The sequence below is a fragment of the Plectropomus leopardus genome, chromosome 11, assembly GCF_008729295.1.
Source record: "Plectropomus leopardus isolate mb chromosome 11, YSFRI_Pleo_2.0, whole genome shotgun sequence".
Lineage (NCBI taxonomy): Eukaryota > Metazoa > Chordata > Actinopteri > Perciformes > Serranidae > Plectropomus > Plectropomus leopardus.
In genome coordinates, this window is record NC_056473.1 from 26847637 (window position 1) to 26868077 (window position 20441).

The following is a 20441-nucleotide window of genomic DNA, read 5'->3' on the forward strand; positions in this document are numbered from 1 at the left end:
TGTCAAACACATGCAAGATATACACAAACCATCCCAACCAATGGAGAGAGAGCAGGAGGTAAAGACAGATGAAGGTAGAGAAAGAGGGGCAGAGCGAACATCCAGCCATTCTTAGTGCAGCAGGTGGAAGTGAAACTGTGTTTATATATCTAATATATCAGTAGAGTCCTAAATTAAAAGCAGTAAGTACATTAAGAGTCAGTTGCAGCCTGTAGTGCTATTACAATTATTTGAATGTCAAGTTCAAATTCAAGTTGATCACAACGCAAACCACAACCCCCCTGCAGTATGATTGCTTTTACAATCAGAGAGACATATATTATTTTTCTCTAATTATTTCTGAGAATCTGTTTTTAGTTTATTTTTAGTGAACTTTGTTGCTCTCTAGATAATTGTGTAATGCATTCACTTCACAGTGTGTCTGATGTTATTGATATTCCTGTGGATTAATTCTTGTTTCCCTTTTCAACAATAACCTTTTCTTGTGGCTTAGTTACATCCATTTTGTGATATTTTTACACCTGCTCTTTTGTTTGATATATGCCGGGGGAAGAATGCATCACATGCGCATCTAAAAACTGCGGCAACCAGCCCGCAGTGACCTTTAACATGATTTTCTGTCAATAATGCAATTATTTACTTCAGTCTTTTTTAATTCTCTCTAATGGTCTTATAATTAGTTGTGTTTTTTCTGCACCCTTATATCAATATAACAACAGTCTGGGACAAAAAAAATTCCTTGTGGTGCAGCACAGCAACTTTTCAAAGTCTTGTTGGCTGAACGTTGCTTAAGGAGTATACGTGTATACGTGTGTGTGTGTGTGTGTGTGTGTTTGTGTGTGTGAGTGCGTGTGTGTAAGACAAAAGAGAGAGAACAGTGTTGGCACTCACTTTGATAGTATCATGGGAAGGAAAAGAGAGTTATGTAAAAATAAATATTTAACTATTTTCTTCGCTCTGAATTTAGCTATGCAGCCCCTGCGTGTACAACACTGCTGTGACAAATAGCAAAGTGTCCATTTTTCAATTAGGAAAGCCTGTCAATGTCTGATTATGGAATATTAATTTATTTACCCCTTACCTACAATACCTTACCCAATCTGAAGTAGGTTGTGGATATGACCATGTTCATAGTATGAGTGTGTGTTCATTTTCTGCTGCCAATAGAGCTGTCTTTGTTGGATTCTTTCTAAAATGGTGCTCACACTTGCAGACGTGTTGCTTTTGGAGGTGATCAAAGGCCGCTTGTGATGCTGGCTTCTGGCAAAAACTGTGGCTCCGCAAAACCCTTTCATAATTCTATTCCACATAATATTTGGCTTTTTAAAACCAAATTATGTCTAAATTATATAAAGGTTTCTTTATTGAACTTTTTACTTATTGTTGCATATGGTATAATCAAGCCCATTCACCAGAATAAAATGTTTGCTCTGTTCTTTTCAGCAAACCACAGAAATGTTACATTTGTATATTTTATATCTATCTTATAAATGTTTCTGAAGTAGCATAGGTAGTTCAGATTACATGTATGAGCTGACTTTGTCAGCGGGAGGTGGAAGGGTGGTGGATGGCGTGGCACCAAGGTGAGCCAGCGGTAGGTCGCTGTTTGAGAATAACAAACAACAAAACCTGTTGCTTTTAGCCAGCAAACACTATGTTTCCAGCGGCGATTGTGGCACCAAAACATGATCCAACATGTCTTTGTTGTCATTCAGGATAGCTGTGCTCGAGTTCTGCTGTTCCGGGGGGCAAATAAAGAGATAAAGAACTACAACAGCCAGACCGCCTTTCAGGTATGTGTGCTATCTAACAGCCACTGCATGTCACTGTGTATTATCATACTTTACAGTTTTGACTTGTCAGAGCTGAAATGTGTGAATGACTTGTTTTACACAGCTACAAATAATATGTTGATGGCTGATACAGATCTCTGGTGCAGATGAAATTAATTTGTTTGTACACATGGCAGGCTGGTCCACACAGTTCCCAGAACATGTCACATATACAGATTTTATACATCTGCCACAACAAAGGACTAAATGCATGAAACATTTATTAGGAGAGTGAGTGAAAGAATAAAAACGGCTGCATTTTTGTGAGTTGTTTTTGCTGTTGTCCACTCTCCATCACTTATATTCTTGACCTTCTCCCTTTCATGTACTCCTATCTTTTCCCCCTCCTCCAGGTGGCTATCATAGCAGGAAATTTTGATCTGGCTGAAATCATAAAGGTCCACAAAGCATCAGATGTTGGTAAGTTGAAAGCAGTGGTAGTATATCACCAGGCTGCCTCAGCGTTTCATCGGTTTAAACATGAATGTGTTGTCAGGGAGACATCAGACTGAAGAATGACTGGGCGTGAATAGTGCAGGAGCTCAAGAAAAGTGATTACAGGTTATATACAGAGGTGCAGGGAAATGAAGGAAAGGAAATGGAAATGTAAGGGATGTGGAGAAGGTTTTATTGGATCCCTGCTGAGTTGAGTAGTTTCTCTGTGGCATGTAGCTGCAGGAACACTCTGCCATCTAGTGTGGAAAGGACGTAACTCCCCAATTTTATATTCTTAAATGTTTTATTTACGTATTTTATCTCTTTTAATAATTAACCTGTTAAAATAGCAATCACATGTGATATTTGGAATTAGTGGTTCATTTATTTAAGTAATAATTTTCACTCCATTATTTCACTTTAGACACAGTTATATATTATTATACACTATTTTATATATGTATATATATACTGTATATTTATTTAAATTTTCTGAATGTGATTAATGCGATTCGTAAGGCACTGCTGTGTTTAAATTCTCTCATCTTCAAGGCTTTGCTGCAGTACCAGATTCATTGTATCACTTGATCCTTGTGTAAGAATTTGCATATAGTTTATGGCTTTGTAAATATGTTATACGAATTAAATGTAGTCACAGCCTACTGTCAGATTAGTGCAAGCTAGTAACAAGCTTTAAAGAAATTAGAGTGACCTTGTGCTGTATGCAGTTATTTCCACATAAAAACATTTTGTTCATTGTGCCTGCTTCAGTAGCTGTATGTGATATGGTGAGTCTGTTAAGAGCTGCTTTTGGCTGCATGTGTCTTTTTCTTCTCTCAGTGCCTTTCAGGGAGACCCCCTCCTACACAAACCGTCGACGTGTGACGCCTGGCACTCTGCCCTCGCCACGGTCCTTGCTCCGCTCTGCGAGTGACAACAACCTGAACGGCGACCACGATCACATCCACGTTCAGGTCCCCAGAGAAATTCGTGGCCGTCAGGGTCACTCCCCTGTCCCCTCCCTGCGCAGTCTGCCAGCTCTCGGGCAGCAGCATAGCAGCCTCGGAGAGGTAAAATGGAGCTAGTGATGGGCTGTGCGTGTGTGTTTGAAGTTTAAAGGCATAGTTCACGGCAAACTGAAATTTCAGTCATTATCTACTCACCCTCATTCAAATGGCAAGGCGGGTGAAGTTTTATAGTCCACAAAACACTGCTGGAGGCTCATGGGTGTTGCATGTATGTCCCAAACAGATTAAGCAAAAATGTTTGAATCCTGGTCACCATTTGCTTCAACTGTGAGCGCAATGCCTTTTTCCCGTGAACCTCTAGCAGTGTTTTGTGGATTTTAAAACTTCACCCGACTCTCAATGGGCACGAGGATACAAGATAATGACTAAATTTTCATTTTTGGGTGAACTATCCCTTTAATATGTGCATTTGTGTGTGCATATTTTAAGTGGATGAAGCAAATGAAGGGCAAAAATTAGACAGTTTGACATAAATATAGTAGTAGTAGTAAATATAGTCTCTTTAGTCAGTTTTGTTACACAACGTTTGCAATGTTCTACATGTGTACATGATACTCATCTCCTCTTCTGCTTTGTTTTAGAGTCGTCATGGAGAGATCCCTGACAGCAGTCTCCAGAGTACAGGCAGCTCCAGATCCTCCCATTCCAGATCGCCTTCGCTACATCACATGCATGAAGACGACAAGCCAGTTCCCAGAAGGTCCCACAGCCATGGCTATCCTCATGGACACGGCCATCGTGGAAGACTCAGGTCTGTAAGGTTTTGTTTGACCTCAGCTTTAACTCATGTTATTTCTAGCAATTACTCAACCAAATGAGTTTTCAGAGGGCTTTGTAAACAGACACATCTTGTTCTCTCTGCTCCTAAATCATATATCATACTTACGATTCTTGGCAGATAGTCACTTTAAATAGATCATCTGTGATTGGCCTTGTGATTAAGCGCCTACTTTGATATTTAAACTAAATTTCAAAAGGCAAAGAGCCCCATGTGATGTGTCGGAATGACTTGTTAGTCATCAGGCAACATTCTGCATCTTATTTCATCTGCTACCGTCTGCTACTGGTGATAAACATGACACAACATCAATCAGTGCAAAATGTTGTTTATTTATTCATGCACCAATCCAGGGACATATGAGACTCAGTTTCCTGTCAAAGCTGTACTTGCAACCTGACCTGAAAAGTCATCCGTAGAAAGTATAAACTGGGAATTTAATATGAAAATGTGTAGATTTTCAGTGGCTGATTGAAAAAGTGATCAGTATGAGTTGTATTATAATTGCATTTGGTGTATCTGCTGTGTGGCCTATGCTTCCTGTCAGTGCAATGGTCGACTGCATGGTGTGTGTCTGGCACAGACAACAGCCCCGTTTACGTAACAAGCAAGGCTGAGATACATCATTTGTCCTGCTGTGAAGACAGAGGGCAAATAACATGCTTCAAATCTCTGTGTGTTTTTGTATGTATAGCCATTTGCACATGGCCATGTGCATGGGTGCCTGCACAGTTCAGAGACAGACAGATGGAAAGCAACTAATAATGATCACCATGGGGACCAATTGAAAGCTGCCAAGCTGTGAATGTGTGTGTATGTCAGTTTGTGGAAGAGAGAGATTGAGAGACGGAGGATACATTCTGAAATTAGAGCTATGAGTAATGTCAGGACGGACCAGTCGGTTCAAAACAGCCTGTCACTCGATTGATACATAAATCCACAGGTGTAGTTGTGCCCCTGGGGTGCTGGAACAAATCTCCTTCCTTGTACGCTGAACCATTAGACAAACTGCACAGTAAACCAGGGCTCTGATCACATCGCGGAGCGATAGATTTAAGTGATTTACTGACACTTGGTTTGTTAAGCTTTTTATTATGATCATATGTCAGAGCAAGATCACCTGCAAACACCTAATGTGATTCCTGGATGCCACACACAGTGTACGTGTGTTTGTGTGAAGCAGTCTGATGTCTGACAGGGGAATTGCATTACAGACACAGCTCCAGCCGCACTTCCCACTCCCTCTAATACTCTCCTGTCACTTTACTCCATCCATCAAAGACTCTCTCTCTTTCACTCTACCTCTCATTCTGTCATTCATACACACACGCAAACACGTACACACTACCATTAATCTACTGTATGGTTTGCAGCCAGACAGCAGTCAATGTCCTTTATTAAATCATGCAACATGCACGCATCACACTGTGCAGAATCTAGAGCTCAGAAGGACTAAATCGTATAGGCATTGTTCTCACACGCTTCAATCGAATTACATTAAGTGAATTTAGTTCATTAATAAATTCACACTGGAGTGTTTAACCATCCTCCTCTCTGTCTATCATATCTTGTGCCCTCACTGCAAACTAACCCCGGATATATCTGGCACTGCAATGGCATTAACATTCACTGACAGAACGAGCGTTTCCATTAACCCTCAGATGCACAAATTGAAAATCGTGGATATAAAATATGCCAAATGGAAGCACATCAATTTAGAAAAAACTTCCATTTATTGCAACAAAGTTTTCACACACTCACAAGGTGGTATTTCAGATGATTCAAAAGCCATATTTCGCAAAACTGACGGAAACAGTTTTTGTTTTTATGGGTCACATGATGCTATGGCTATGCGCTTGTCGGTAGGAACTGGCTCCCTTGGGCATGATGCAGCAGACGCTACAAGAGGTGTTACTGTATCGCTTTACTCTTCAAAAGTTGAACGGATTATCTAGAAGTTTTGAATATACTTTTCCTTTGAGAAAATGTGGCCTATCACCTCCTAGAAATTTCTCATACGTTAGCCGCTCCCACATATAAGGGGCTTGCTTTTCCATTATCACTCGCATAACACGCCTATATAGCCTTCGATTGGAAGTGATGATGGCTAGTGTGGTGGCTGTAACAGAAGTAAATCTGCTAATGTTTTAAACATCCATCGCTATGCTTCCTGGAATGTTATTGTGAGAGAAGTACATAACATCTTGAGAAAAGTCACATAACATCACTCAGTGGAAACCCAGTTATCCCGCAATAGTGTTTTATCGACATTTTGAAAATGCTTAATTTTTGCAAAAACCTGAAATGGAAACCCCCTCAGAGAAACAAATCCATGGCTCTGTCATTGTTCTCATTTAGTACAAGGTTGATTAGCCAGAGCGCAAAGGGAAAAAAGATAGAAGTGAAAAGAAAAAGGAGGATAATAAGTTTAGTATGTCCGCTGTGTCCTGGCCTAAATGGCCTCCTGTACACAAAGAGTAAAGACCTTGTTCTTCAGTGTGCAATACCCTTACACCAGGTATTAAAGTGAGGTGAATGTATAAAAAGCCCAAAACGAGCAGCTGGTCTCCATGGCCAGAACCTGCACCCAAGTGAGACTGATGCTGTCCTTGAATATTTTCCCTCTAATATTTCTCCCTCCCTCTCTCTGTGTTTCTCTCTCTGACCTTCTGTTTATGCCCATGGTAACTCTAGAGGCATCATGGGTACCAGGGGAGTGTGAAATTAGCTTGGCCGGTCAACAGCCCGCCCAACGGCAGACTCCAGCAAGTTTCTGTGGTACTCACCATCACTTCCTCCTTGGTGCACGTGTGCATTGCTGCCAGGGTTCAATAGCTTGGCCGGGTTTCAGCAGAAAGTTTAGATGGAGACAAGAGAGAGGATACAGTTAGGTCAGAGTTGCTTATTAAGACTAGTTCACAAAGGAAAATCAAACAAAGCTGCCCAAGACAGATTAAAGCACTGAAATTTGGTTGTAATATTCTCTCCAGCTGATGCAGTTGACAATTTAATAAGACTTGACACTGAGTGATCGTTTGATACCGTGGCCGGATTTTATTTAAAACAAATTTGCCTGTGTCATAAGAGGTTAATTGGTTACTTACCATGATGTGCTGTCAATACAAAAAGATAATTAATCATCAAGAGGACAGAGTGTTGACAGTGCCAGAAATTGAGATTTTGAGCTGTGCACCTTTGGACCTACTTATCATTCTTGGTTTGGAAGGAAAGCTCTGAAGCTGCCAGACACACAACTACTATTTTACTGAGCAGAGGGTATCATCTATTACCAAGGTTCCCACAGTTATGGAAAACCTGGAAAAGTCACAGACAGACATCGACTTGGACGATATAATGGCCTGCCATCACTTTGTCAACAAGTTTGAATATTTCCTTTATTACAATATGATTTTTTCTTATCATATAAAAAAATATACCAATATTATCATGGACAATATGATATGACACACCCCTACTATACACGCCATGCTCATTGTTGGTATCAAATGAAGTACTCTGTTGGTATCAGTATTGCTTTAAAGGTCCTGTTATTGGTACTAATATTGTAATTTGCAATATGTAAGGTTGTTTGTTTTAGCTGCTTGTGTCAGTGAGCAAGAAACGGTGTCATTACCTCCTGATGTGCTGTATCGTGACCCCTCGTGATTTATAATGGGAACCCTTACATGGTGGCGTTCTGTCCCCTTTACCTTTTAATTCTTTGTTTGTTGCTGTTCTCCTCACCTCTTTTTGACCCCATATCCCTCTCTTTCTTTGCATTAGTCACACCAGTGGCTGTTGGTGTGTAGATTATCCATGGCGCGTTAACACAGCCAAAGGGCTGAGCTGCACAGAGAAGAAAGGAGGACAGGGATAAGGAGGAAGAGGAGGAGGAGATGAAGAGTTCAGCTTTTTCTGCTTTACCTGTGGAGAATTCACATCAAATGAGGACACAGCCATATTGGTCTGTGCTCATCATAATTTGTGTCAGAGTGTGATGTTTATAGGCTACTTTATTTGTTTTTTTTCTTCAATCTCTGTTTAAAACACTGATGGCGTCTGCACTGACCTGGCTATACGCAATATATATACAATATGGTCTTGTCATGCAGTGACAGAAATTTACAATATGTGTGTACAGTATGTGCCTCTGCTACTAAGCATTAGACAGGGTCAAAATGCATCAAAGAGTGTGGATCTGGTTTGCAAATAGCAGATGTTCCTCCACATGTGACTGGCAGTAAGTGCAGGCTCAGAATCACAACATGCCAGTAGTCTTAAGTATCTTCTGTCACTCATTCTGGTCCCAGTCATCTTAACAGTTGGATAACATGGTAGCCTTGATGCTCCACAACCTGGAGCTTTTCCTGGGGGCTTCTTAGGTGTTTCCTGTCCAGATTGGATGTGTAATCCATCCGGTGTGTTTTATGTGTGCCCTGGGGTCTCCTCCGGTTTGATATGCCCATGAGGTTTTACTTTGAGCGCACTCTGCATATCTAAGCCTTCACCTTGTCCCTTAGGGTGGGAAACCCTGTGAAGGAAACTAACTTAGCCTCCTTGTATCCATGATCATCTTCTCTCTGTTAGTTCCCAGAGCTCATGACCATAGGCGACAGTTGAAGCATAGATCACCTGAGAGCCTCATCTTTGGGCTCAGCTCTCTCTTCACGATGACAGTCAGCACCTACATCACTGCATGTGCTGTATTGATACACCTGTCAATCTCAGACTCTGTTTCACTCTTGCTTGTGAATGAGACCCGAAGATACTCTTTAGTTTGATTTGAAGTGAACTAGGGATGCACAATAATATTGAAGTTGAAATATTTTTCTTATTTTGCTTAATAAATGAATATTGCATACATTGAAAAGCATGATATGTTATGCCTCCATTGGCTGGTTGGCCCTCACGATTAGAGTATGCATATTTTGATGTTAATTCCAGTACAGAAAAGACTTGATCATCACTTAAGTTAGGCGATAAAAAGTGGTTGTCGGACAAATGAGTTGTTATATATTGGCAAATAATCCAGTATCGTGCATCCCTACAGTCAAATGTTTAGGACTCTCATTGTTATTCAGGCACTGGATGGCTCAGAGCAAGATTCCCCATTCCCTTCCCTATTCCCTCCACACGCCCACAAGACACCCTGAGGTCCTTTGTCAGTAGCCGTCTTCAAGTCTATAAAGCAATTAAATCTTCTTGGAGGCAGAGCCTCTCCAAACACCATTTCAGCTTTCTACAGACATTAACCTTGTCGCTAAACATAAATATAAGCACTGTCTTGCTCCCGACTTGTCAAATACCAACACTTGGTCAGTGGCCCATCAGCATCAGACAAGACTAACGTAGGCAGCCTCAAGCCATGGAACGAGACGCCCGAGGTGGCAGCATGTGTTGACCCTCCATGCAACTACCACAGTATAAAGTCAATTCAGTTTTATTTATATAGCACATTTCATACAATGTAAGCTCAATGTGCTTCACACACAACAAATATGCACAAAATCAAATAAGATAAGGCGTGAATGCATATTTACATACATATACAGAGAGGAAGAGAAAAAAAAGTAATACTAATAAAAGGAATACAGATTGTTCAATCCCCATGCACCTACCAGCATAGTGAACTCACCCATACATAGTGTGAGAGAGAGAGATGGAAGGAACGAGAGACAGACAAGAGATATTAAAGTACTAGCTAACCATAGGCCGGAGAGAACAGGTAGGTCTTAACATACAAATGTTATCAGTATGGGCTAAGTGGTTTGTTTATCCTCCTCTTTCTCAAATTGAGCTGGAGTTTAGGGTTATGTGTTGATCACACCAATTGACCCTCTCTTCTAATTCTTCATAATGATGGAGTCTCTGCAAAGCATAAGCTGTCCATGTACCAAAAAAATTGCTGTTAGACGACCTTAATATGTTCAGCCCAATGAGTCCACATTCTGCTTCCACCTCGGTAGCCATAAACACTCCCACATCGCGCAAGAAAGAATGAGAGAGCATATATTCATTCAAGTGCAGCAAAGCAAGGACAGGCTGATGATCATTAGGATGCAAAATGTGATGCTGATGATGACTTTGTTTATAATGTGCTCATCTCACCTTAGAGAGCTGGGCTATTTGAGAAAAAAAAGCCATTTACCTGAGAAGCCAAGGCAGTCATGTGAGAAAATGCTACACTGAAGCTTCTTATTTTGATAGCATCTTTTTAAATGGCATTTTGTGACATTTGCAGGTCCATTTTCAGAGTTATGTAGGCAGTTCATAGATTTTGACTTCCAAACTGAGGCAGCTAGACTCATTATTGAGCCTTTCAAATGTTAACCTGTCTTTAGTAGTCTCATTGATCCTAATCAAGCATCTGATAGCTGGCGCGCCCAGGTTATTGTCTTAAGACTTCTGATAAGGGCCACTTATCTGGAATAATCTCAAGATGGGTCCAATCTCAAACATACAGATAAAGAGGTGAAAGGTGTGCAATGCTCTTGCTCTTGATTTTGGACAAAATTAACTTGGAAATCTCACTGACATTTTTTCTCAGCTAAAGAAATATCTTCACAAACACTAAACAGTTTGTTTTCTTGTCTTCCCAATCCAACACCTGTTTCGACAACCAAATGACTACTGGTAAAACCAAACAAAATGATGTTTCAGAGATATAAATGATGGAACCACGGTCTGCATAAAGATGGACAACATGACAGCTTCCCAAAAGTAAAACCAAAACATCTCAATCAGCTGCTGGTGGCTGGCTATAGTATAAAGCTCACCCCAGGGTTTCCAACATAGTCATTTATTTGTGCAGGCCCACAACAATAACATCATCTACCGCGACATATTTTTCTTTTTCTTTTTGGAGCTGAACCGTGAATTAAGAGTCCTGTTGTAATATATTTACTGTATTCATTGCACCTCACTGTTAGAGTGCAGAGTGTACTCTGGGCAAAAACAATAGAACACCAGGCTCATTGAAAGTGAAACTTATTGTTCGTTGGGCTGGGTCTAAAAGTTTGCTTTCACTCACCTCTGCAGCATCTGCTCCTCTCGTCCAATGATCTGGTCTGATCTGAGCTCTGATCGTATCCACAAATCAGTTAACTACCTTGTAACCCAAACTAAAAGAACAAAGTACACATAAAATACATTTTTCCCAAAGTTTGGATTTGTCATTTTTGGTCGTTCTCATCACACTGATGAATGTTTAAGTGTTCATTTTTCTGATAAGTTTTGTTTAATCAGGACCTTGAAGTCATCATTAACAGCTGTGTGTGCCAATTGGTGTGCTTGCAATTAACTGTGCTGCTCGGTCAAATGATTACATGGGCGGAAATTCAGCACCATCGCTACAGATCACTACATTGCAGACTCTGGCAGGATGGGATATTTTTCTTTATTTTTTGGTACAGTAGGTAGAATCCGAGACACGTTGTCCATCTTAACATGAAGATGTTAAGAACATCTTAACATGTAGATGTTAAGATGATTCTTGTGCACTATTTTTTTTCAGTGAGATGATCTGCATGTGTGAGATGAGAATATAGAGAGAAAATAGTCAATTGGGACTATAATCCATGTATTTTGAGGTAAATTGTAACAAATTCACTGACGTAGAGATCGAGGTTCATATTATTGACTTATCAGTGCATTTGTTGGCAATATTTTCTTTCCTTTTATTGACAGTTGCCATCGTTACAGAGGCAGGCTTGGTGTCCAAGGAAACAACGGAGCTTTTGTGATAAATGGCATTCGAACTTTGTGTATATAGTGTGTACTTGTGTGTGTGTGCGCACGCAACGGATCCCTACATCTCTGTCTTGTAGAAGCTACTTATAATGAGGCACAGTGACAGAGAAGGAAAGAGAAAAAAGATGCAACAAAATATGCAAGAAATGAAAAGCTGTTGTGTCGAATGTAGCACAAGTTTGCATATGAAAACAGTGAATCGTGTCATCATGCAAAATTCGTTGAGCGAGCGGCATGTTTAAAATCATAACACCGATGCCAAGGTAATTTGTTGCTTCAGGAAATGGATATATAAATCTGGGCAGAATACTATTTCATATCACTATCTGACAGAAACACATGCAAATGAAAATATGCATGAAACATTTTCAAAAATATCAGGACATACAACTCTAAGGAAAGGCAAGAACACTAAGTATTTGTCATTTTCTTCTTAAGTGCAAACAAGTTTTTTTTCTTCTTCTTTTTATAGCTTTCCGGTCTCTATAACAACAAAGGAGAGTTTGCTCTTTGCTATCATCAGGTCTAATTTCCAAGTGACTGTTGAAAGCTTTCTGGTAGACCCTTGGGCTATTAGACTGTATTAAAACCAGAGATGATATGTAGTGTTGTAGAAGTGGAATATTACCAAAGACAACTCATGGGTGGACCATGATACTAATGTAGACTATATAGAGTTAAAGAGCATTTTACATTAATAACATTTAAGTGAGAAATTGTACAATCTTACATTCTATATGTAAAGAGACCAAAACTTAGATCACAGAAATGTAACAAAATTGATAAAAAGACAAGCTGGTCAGATTTTACAGCCATGGATGTTTTTGAATTCAGGATTTGTGGTCAGTCGAGTGTCGTTCAGAATTTTTATCTCAAATGTCGAAGCACAATTTAAGCGCCATCCTGTGAAACACAAAGAGGTCATTAAAGATGAGAAGAGAGCAGGTACCGTCTCCACCCTCTCCCTTCTGTCTGACACAAAAATATCATGTGTCAACCCGACCATCATCAAGTCAACTGCAGGGAACAGCTGAGGTCAAACTGTGTGCATGACCTCACAGTCGGTGTGCGGTGTGGTGGAGGCGTGTGAGTGGAGGAAGCAGATTTGAGTCGTTGAAATCGTATCCATAAAGGGATCTAATTTTTTTGGCTCCGTGTGTCACTGTGACATAGCCTCATTTCCCTGCCTCTCCAGCCCTCCCTCCTCTCCGCTGTGTGCTGCTGATGTTCAGTGCCGGTTCGCAGACATTAACATGCGGCAGCCATCCCGGCCCCTCAGTCCCTGCGGTAATTGGAAAGCCGTCAGCGAGCCGTTGTTTCGATGGAGAGGGGGACAGAGAAGGGGAGGCTGTGTGAGATGGGGAGAGCAAGCAAAGCAATAGAGTTGGGCAAGGAAAGAGACAAACAAGGCTTGAAATGAGGAAAGAAGAAGACAGAAGAATAGAGAAAGAAGGGGAAAGGGCACATGAGGCTCGAATCATGTGAATGAAAGAATGACAGCTATAAAGTGACTGATACAACGTGCCGGAGGAGGAATGGCAAGCGACTGAAAGAGGTTGAAAGGTGGATAGACAGAGATGAAGGGGTTTAGAGATATTGAGGCTTTCAAGGAAATGCTGCAGAAAATAGCATCAAAGTCCGAGTTGAGTTTATAATGTAACACACACTCACACAGTCTTAAGCAAATTACACACAAGAGCCTGATTGGAATACATATATGCAGTTTAGATATATATATATTTAACGTAATTTTTCTGTGTATGTTGAGAGAAAGCTTTGACAACACAAGCAGCAAAATAATGCTGAATGCAACTTAAACGGTGGTGGCAAAGTAGTGATGAATGAAGACTAGGCGGAGCTCTGCTGTTGCTGTATTAGAATTCACCGCCAGAGAGAGAGAGAGAGAGAGAAAAAGAGAGAGAGCGTGAAGATGCAATGCGAAGAAATGTTGAGAAGGAGAGGGATAAGAGGGTGAAATGGAAGCGAGAGAATGAGAGAAAGACGGAGGGGATTCAAGGCAAAGGGAAAGAGGGAGGAGCAACAATTAAAACAAATGGGCTGGAGCTTTTTGCCCCCCGCCCCACTGCACACAAGCACACACACACATAGACACACGCGCACACACACACACACACATACATACTCTCACAGCCTGCCTCAGGGAGCCATGGCGCATGCACGCTTGCAGGCAGACAGGCAGGAGGAGATCAATCGTGCTCTGGGACTGGTGTGTGTATGTGAGTGTCAGCGATGTGTTAGCACCATGCTGGCGCTGGCGTATGCCATGCTAGTGGAGGTGCAATGTTAGCAGGAGTGGAGGGGGCTGTCTGTGTATGTGCCTGTGCGCACGGCTAGAATGCACATAGAGGGCTCGTGGTGTATGAGTGTGAGCGAGTCGTCAAAGGGGAGGGGAGCCACGGAGCGCAGCAGCAGTAGCAGCAGCAGAAGCAGCGGCATTGCCAGAGTGTGTGAGAGTGTGTGTGAGCGAGCGTGTGTGTGTGAGGGGTGGAGGGGAGAGGAGAGGCAGACGCGGCGGGACTCCCAGGAGAAGGAGCGGGAGTCGGGGAGCAGACCCAGCCTCTCCTCCACAGCAGGAGTACCAGGACCCAAGGACGAGGCAGGATCTGTAACCCAGCCTGGAGCAGCTGGACCAGGGGACACACAGGGATCTCTGTCCCTCTCTGTAGGGGGCTTCTTCTGGAGCCCCAACTCAGGATGTGTTTGCCTAAGGGGGGCTTTCAGACGGATCTGACAGACCCAAACAGAGAAGGATATAGTGTAGTCCCTCTTATCGTTAAACATTTCTGCTTCTACCTCGGTTAGGATGCGGGGGAGAGGGGAGAGATAGAAGGAGAGGGTAAAAGGGAGCAAAAAGGATCTGGTCTGTGCTATTAAAGAAGGAAGAGAGGGAATAAGAAGAGGAGGAGGGGGAGAGAGTGGTTGGGAGGAGTGTACTCTCCTCTCATGACTCTCCCATGGAACACTGACTGTTGATCGGCAGGCACTTGGACTTGTTTATGAATCCCTCCCTGGCCAGCGTAACAACCAGGGGGTGTCACCAGGTTGCCGTCCCGCTGACAACCATGTCGGTGACCACAGGCTTCAGTTATCAGCTCCCTGGAATCACCACAGTAACATATGTGTTTGTTTACAGCCCTGGCTCAGTGCAACGAGACCCAAGCCCCCCTCATCACACGCCTCCAGCACTGACGGGCCCCCGCGGGCCCAAACGGAAACTCTACAGTGCTGTCCCGGGACGTACCTTCATCGTGGTCAAGCCCTACACGCCACAGGGGGAAGGAGAGATCCAGCTTAACCGTGGAGAGAGAGTCAAAGGTAGGCTGTCTGGTATTATCTGTGTGTTTGTGTTTTAGTCTCTAACACTGTAACCACTAGTTCTTGGCACTACCGCTGTTAATATTGTGAATTTCATCGCGACTAGTTACATTTCGGATATCCTGGAGAGTTCACGGCTACATGTGGCTCTCCTGACTGTCAAGAGCAGACATTCCTATGCTCTCATACTTCTCTGATGCAAAGCACACCATTACTTCACTATGGTTTTGGCTGCAAAGCAGTTATGTAATCGCTCAACCTGGAAGTCATTACAGTGTCGTATGAGCTTGACATTGTGAATTATCATTTCATCCACTTTGTAAATGTGCTGTTTTCTGCTTTACACAGAGGGGCAGTGGCTTCGCTTTCATGTGTTTGTGTGTGTGCTTTTGTCTCCATTCATGCCTCACTCAAGACTATGACTGTAATGACGTAGAAGGTAAACTCCATAATATTCTTCTCACCCTGTATCAACCCTACACCTACAGTGTAGCAAGTAGTCCCTGGCCCTGTTTGAATCCACTTGAGATATGTGTACAATCTCAGTATGAATCTGAGATTACTTCAAGGAGAGGGCATGCAAATTCAAACAGGTCCCGTGTGCCGTTGGTTGTTGGTATGCATACACACACTGTGTCCTTCTTCCTCTCTGAGAGTGCTTCCCCCCAAACGTATAACCGCTTTTCTCCCTCCTCTTATCACCTGTCCACAGACACCCAGCTCCACATTGACCCCACACCCTACATCCTGCCACTTCACATACATCACCATGGATCAAACCCACATTAGCTTAATGGAAACAGTTCCCTCATGTCCTCAGAAAGGCCGGAGAGAGAGCGCGCAGCCACACTCATGCTGAGACCTCACATGTTCCTCTCAGATCTACAGAGGCACAGGAAGTACAGATTAAGGATCAATTTGCAATTTCAATTTGGATTTTGTGCAAACAACCACAACATACACATACAGAAACACCCTTATCTCTCTCTCTCTCCCTCTTTCTCAGAAACATTCAGTGGCAAACAAGCATTACTCTAAACCAACTGACAAGACCCCTTCTCACTGCCTGGATACATACTGAAGTATTCCCACCCCTTCCTAGATGTTTGTTTTGTCTTCCAGCTTTTCTGACCGTAGAAAACATTCACAGACGGACCTCCGCCTGTATGATTTAATTCCTCGTCTTTGTAGTATTGTGTCTGTCATTTACACAGGAATTACTAAAACAGATGATATATGGTTCAGATTTGACAATTCAGACTTGTGTTTTTGCTGAACCAAACCAAATGATACAGCATTGTCTGAAACGGTGATGCATACTGATGTTGACACAAATGTTATCGGAAATGTGATGACTCAACAGCAGCCAGTATGCCTCCATCTAGTGAATGGATCTGCTGTCACTGGCTTTTCTGTCGGTGCAGCTGAATCCATAACCCTGCCACTAATGTGAACACACAGTGTTTTGCCGTTCTTTCATGTTGGCCATGCAGGAAACAAGCTTACAGTCGCATGGCTGCCAGCACCATGGCCCAGCCAAGTAAACCATCTGGCTGTGTTATGCAACACTGACCATCATAACCATTACTGTGTTGCAGTCACTATGCTTTTTGAGTCCTGAGATGTAAACCGAGAAAGACATCATTGATGTCAACTGGTTGTTGAACATCTTAAAGGCAATTCTGGTTCTTTGTAATAGGTTTGTTTTGGTAACCAAATTCTGTGTAGTGCAGCAATCCTAGCATGCAGTCCTAGCAGAGGTGACCAGTCCTCCTGGTGCACAGAGAGGCCAGGTCTGAGAAACCACTTCCTTTAGGGATGGATGACCCTTGGTTTGATACATAATGCATTTCATCTAATCTGCATTCATAAATGGATGAGTTGCTAATAGTAATAGGGCTCATTTGCAATGGAGGACAAGAGGAGGTAAGACAAGTGAAGGAGAGGAGAAATGATAGGAGGATTTATTTCATTATCTTTTCCTGTCTCATCTTCCTGATTGAGGTGACAAACAAATAAAAAATGTCTAGACTTTCAGGGATTTTGATTAGCCCCAGGACTAGTTTACATGTGTGCGTGTGCATGTACTGAAGGTAAATATCAACAGAATTGTTTGTATCCTGACATTAACTTTGGTACCAATTCTGAATACAAATATGTTGATGATTCAGTTATAGTTAGATAATTGGCCTTTTTACCCATGCCCCAAACACGCACGCACGCACACACACACAAACCCACACTCACAAAGAGAGTCACTAATACACTCATCTCTGTCTTCCTGTTAATGTCCTTACACTTTTGTTAATCACCAGCTGAAGCAGAGGAGCATCTTTATGATGAGATCAGACTAGGTAAATCTCGCTAAATGTCTGTGTTTGTTTGTGACCATCTGTGTGTGTGTAACGTGTGTTAGCGTCCATACTTACATGTGTAAGTATTGGCATAATTGTCTAGCTCCCCTGTATAAAGGACAGACTTGTGGTCTGTTGAGGCAAGTAATATTGTACAGGGAAAGATGTGTCACACTGTGAAGTTTAATGAAGGCAATTGATTTCTTTCTAATGGGAGACATACTTTACTTATGAGCAGTAGACTGTAGCACATTCTTGGTCAAGTGTGTTGATAACTAAGCCATTTTTAATTCAAGATTCATAAAATTGTAAGAATTGCACAATATGATGATTTCTTGTCTACTTTTTTGTAGTGGCGGATGACTTTCTGGACTCAGATGGTAAATAGAGTAGAGCATTATTGCAAAACTTATAAAAAAAAGTCTAGCTATCGTGATTATTAGTTGGTTTCTGCTTCCTGCAAGATATTCATCACAATTTGAGTGGAACATGTTTTAAAATTTAATGAGAGCAAGACGTTTAACCAGCCTCATTTTGCAGCTGCTTTCAAATTTTAAACCCCATTTTAGGTAAACTGAAGGGTCTTCCTCAATTATTTAATGCTTTTTAAACAAACTGTTTTCTTGCAGTGTACAGTAGCCAACTATAACTGAAAACTCCTGTGTTTTATTTCCTGTTAAGATTCTTTAGGAATTAGGAGAAAGTTTGTGTAAGTGGTTGTAGCAGTATGGAGGTATGTTGACGACAAAAGGTTTGAGAGAGCAAAATCAGAATTCTGAGCGATACTCATCTTGCAGGTCAACCTACGAGAGTGCACAGACTTGTAGAGAAAATCAGATTTGAGCCAGCAATCCAGATCATCCATATCCTTGTTTTTGAATCTCTAGCTGTTTTGGCAGCTTTGGAAAAATTGAAACTGCGTTGACCATTACTTTAAATTTGAGTTTAGTCAAATTCTGGCAATCCCAACTGATCCCCTTATGTTAGACGAGACAGATTGGAATAAAACATCTCCAAATATCCAAATACATGCTGATTTATTTCTGATGAGACAAAGAAAATATTATTGCGAGCAGCACGTTTTTTCTCTGAGATTAATTCTTTAACCTCACATAGAGTTGGATCAGATCACAGTAAACCCAACCACCCCATATTAGGCACTTTAGATTTCTTAGGGCAGCATTCAGCACAGAGCTGACAATTAGCCCAATACATAAATGTTTTTCTTATACTTTTCAAATATTTTTCTCAGTTAAAATTATTCATAGAAAACTTTGTAGAAGAAATAAGAAAACCCTTTATGTGGTTCAGGATATCACATTAGTTAACATAGTCATTATGATACATGGCAAGTGGCTTCTTCAAAATTGACTCAATAAAATAACTGCGAAAATGGTGATAATTTTGAAAATCAAAGGAAGGGTCTAACAAGAGGACCCTTCACTTTCAGGTCGAATTGAACAGATGCCACTCTGCTCTGGCTTTGAATTTGGCTTAGTCAGAATATCCAGACTTCACTTAACCTACAGACTCCCGGGAAGTCTGCGAGTGCTGAAGGCTGTCCAAATCCAGAATTCATCCAGTCCACAAGGTGCCTCAAGCAGACTTTCAGCAGACTTCCACAGAGTCGGCTTGGGGTGCAGACTTCACCAGACTTTGCTGAGTAAATAACCCACAATTTATTGCAATGAAGACATGACATTGTAGTTTTTCAACTTCTGACTAAGAAAACAAAACACTTATTACAAGTGTGTGAAACAATTACTGTATTAAAAGGTTATCTGGGCAAGTGCTGCAGTCATCATGATGTACATGATTGTGGGTGTTTTCACAGCAACGAGTGAAAGACTCAAGGTCTGTCTGTTAGCTGCTGTGCCATCTCACACCCTTGCAGAGTTGACGTCATGATGGTGAACACGTCAGTACCTGACTCTAAGGCCTCTGTCCAAATGTCCAAAGGGTGGACATTCTATTCAGCCATCTTGGTCAGGGGATTCAGACCGCCAAACGTGAGCGAATCGCTTTGATCATTACCTGTGAGAATCCTCATTGCTGGTTCAAATTTAGTTACACATTACACATTTTTCTTTTAAAATCCGCTTTTACAGTTTTGATTCTGTCTTCCCTTGACCTCTCAAAAATGGACTTGCAGACTGATTAGCACCCAACTGTGTTCTGTGCTCTCTCAAATCTTTTGTCATCAGCATAGCAGTAACATGAAGTAGTATATGTTGTGGTTATATATGGCTAGTTACTTCGCTGTAGACAACAAATATTTGTGGTTAGGTTTGAATATTGTGAGTAATGAATCTGTTTGCCGTTCACAGTAATGAAGTATTTAAATTATAATTTAAAAATGACACTACCTTTTTGTCAGTTATGTATTAATTCATGTGATGTCTTATAGCTGACATCCCGTATAATGAAGACAATGAAGATTATGCCAATGGCATTGATGATGATGATGATGATGATGATGATGATGATGATGATGATGATCATGAAGGTAATTTTTTTTTTTTTTTTTTTCAAAAGAAGGATGACAAAGTGGTTAAAACTTTTAATCATTAATGACACAAATGTTTCAAGTTTTGCTGCCACAAATAAATAATGTGGATGTTGCAGGCTTCTGTTTTAAGTTTTGACTTAAAACAGAAGCCCAAAGATTATAACTGAGAATCTTTAGGCTTATTTTCAAGTTCTCAACTTTGATCTATAGTGTAAACCAACAGAAAAAAAGAATCTGTGAGACTGAGATATGTAACATCTGGTTCACACTAGACACGGAAGCAGAGCGTGAGCGTCGCCAAACCTGTAGGGTTTTTCGGCGCACATTTTAACAAGTCAGAGCAGCCACACTGCCTGCATGCGTAAAGCTTGTCAGGTGCGTCTCAGCTGCGGCACATTTTGATAATTATATTGACTCTAT

At 41.4% G+C, this 20441-nt stretch overlaps 1 protein-coding gene across 1 annotated transcript in view; it reads left to right on the forward strand.

Moving 5' to 3' along the window:
• The window catches only part of shank3a (SH3 and multiple ankyrin repeat domains 3a), a 221936-nt gene that overhangs the window by 130129 nt on the left and 71366 nt on the right, over positions 1-20441 (forward strand). Inside the window, exons 9-13 of the mRNA XM_042496156.1 lie at positions 1716-1793; positions 2186-2252; positions 3108-3337; positions 3877-4046; positions 14977-15158. Of these exons, the coding sequence (XP_042352090.1) occupies positions 1716-1793; positions 2186-2252; positions 3108-3337; positions 3877-4046; positions 14977-15158 (727 nt within the window). The remainder of the gene's footprint in view (positions 1-1715; positions 1794-2185; positions 2253-3107; positions 3338-3876; positions 4047-14976; positions 15159-20441) is intronic.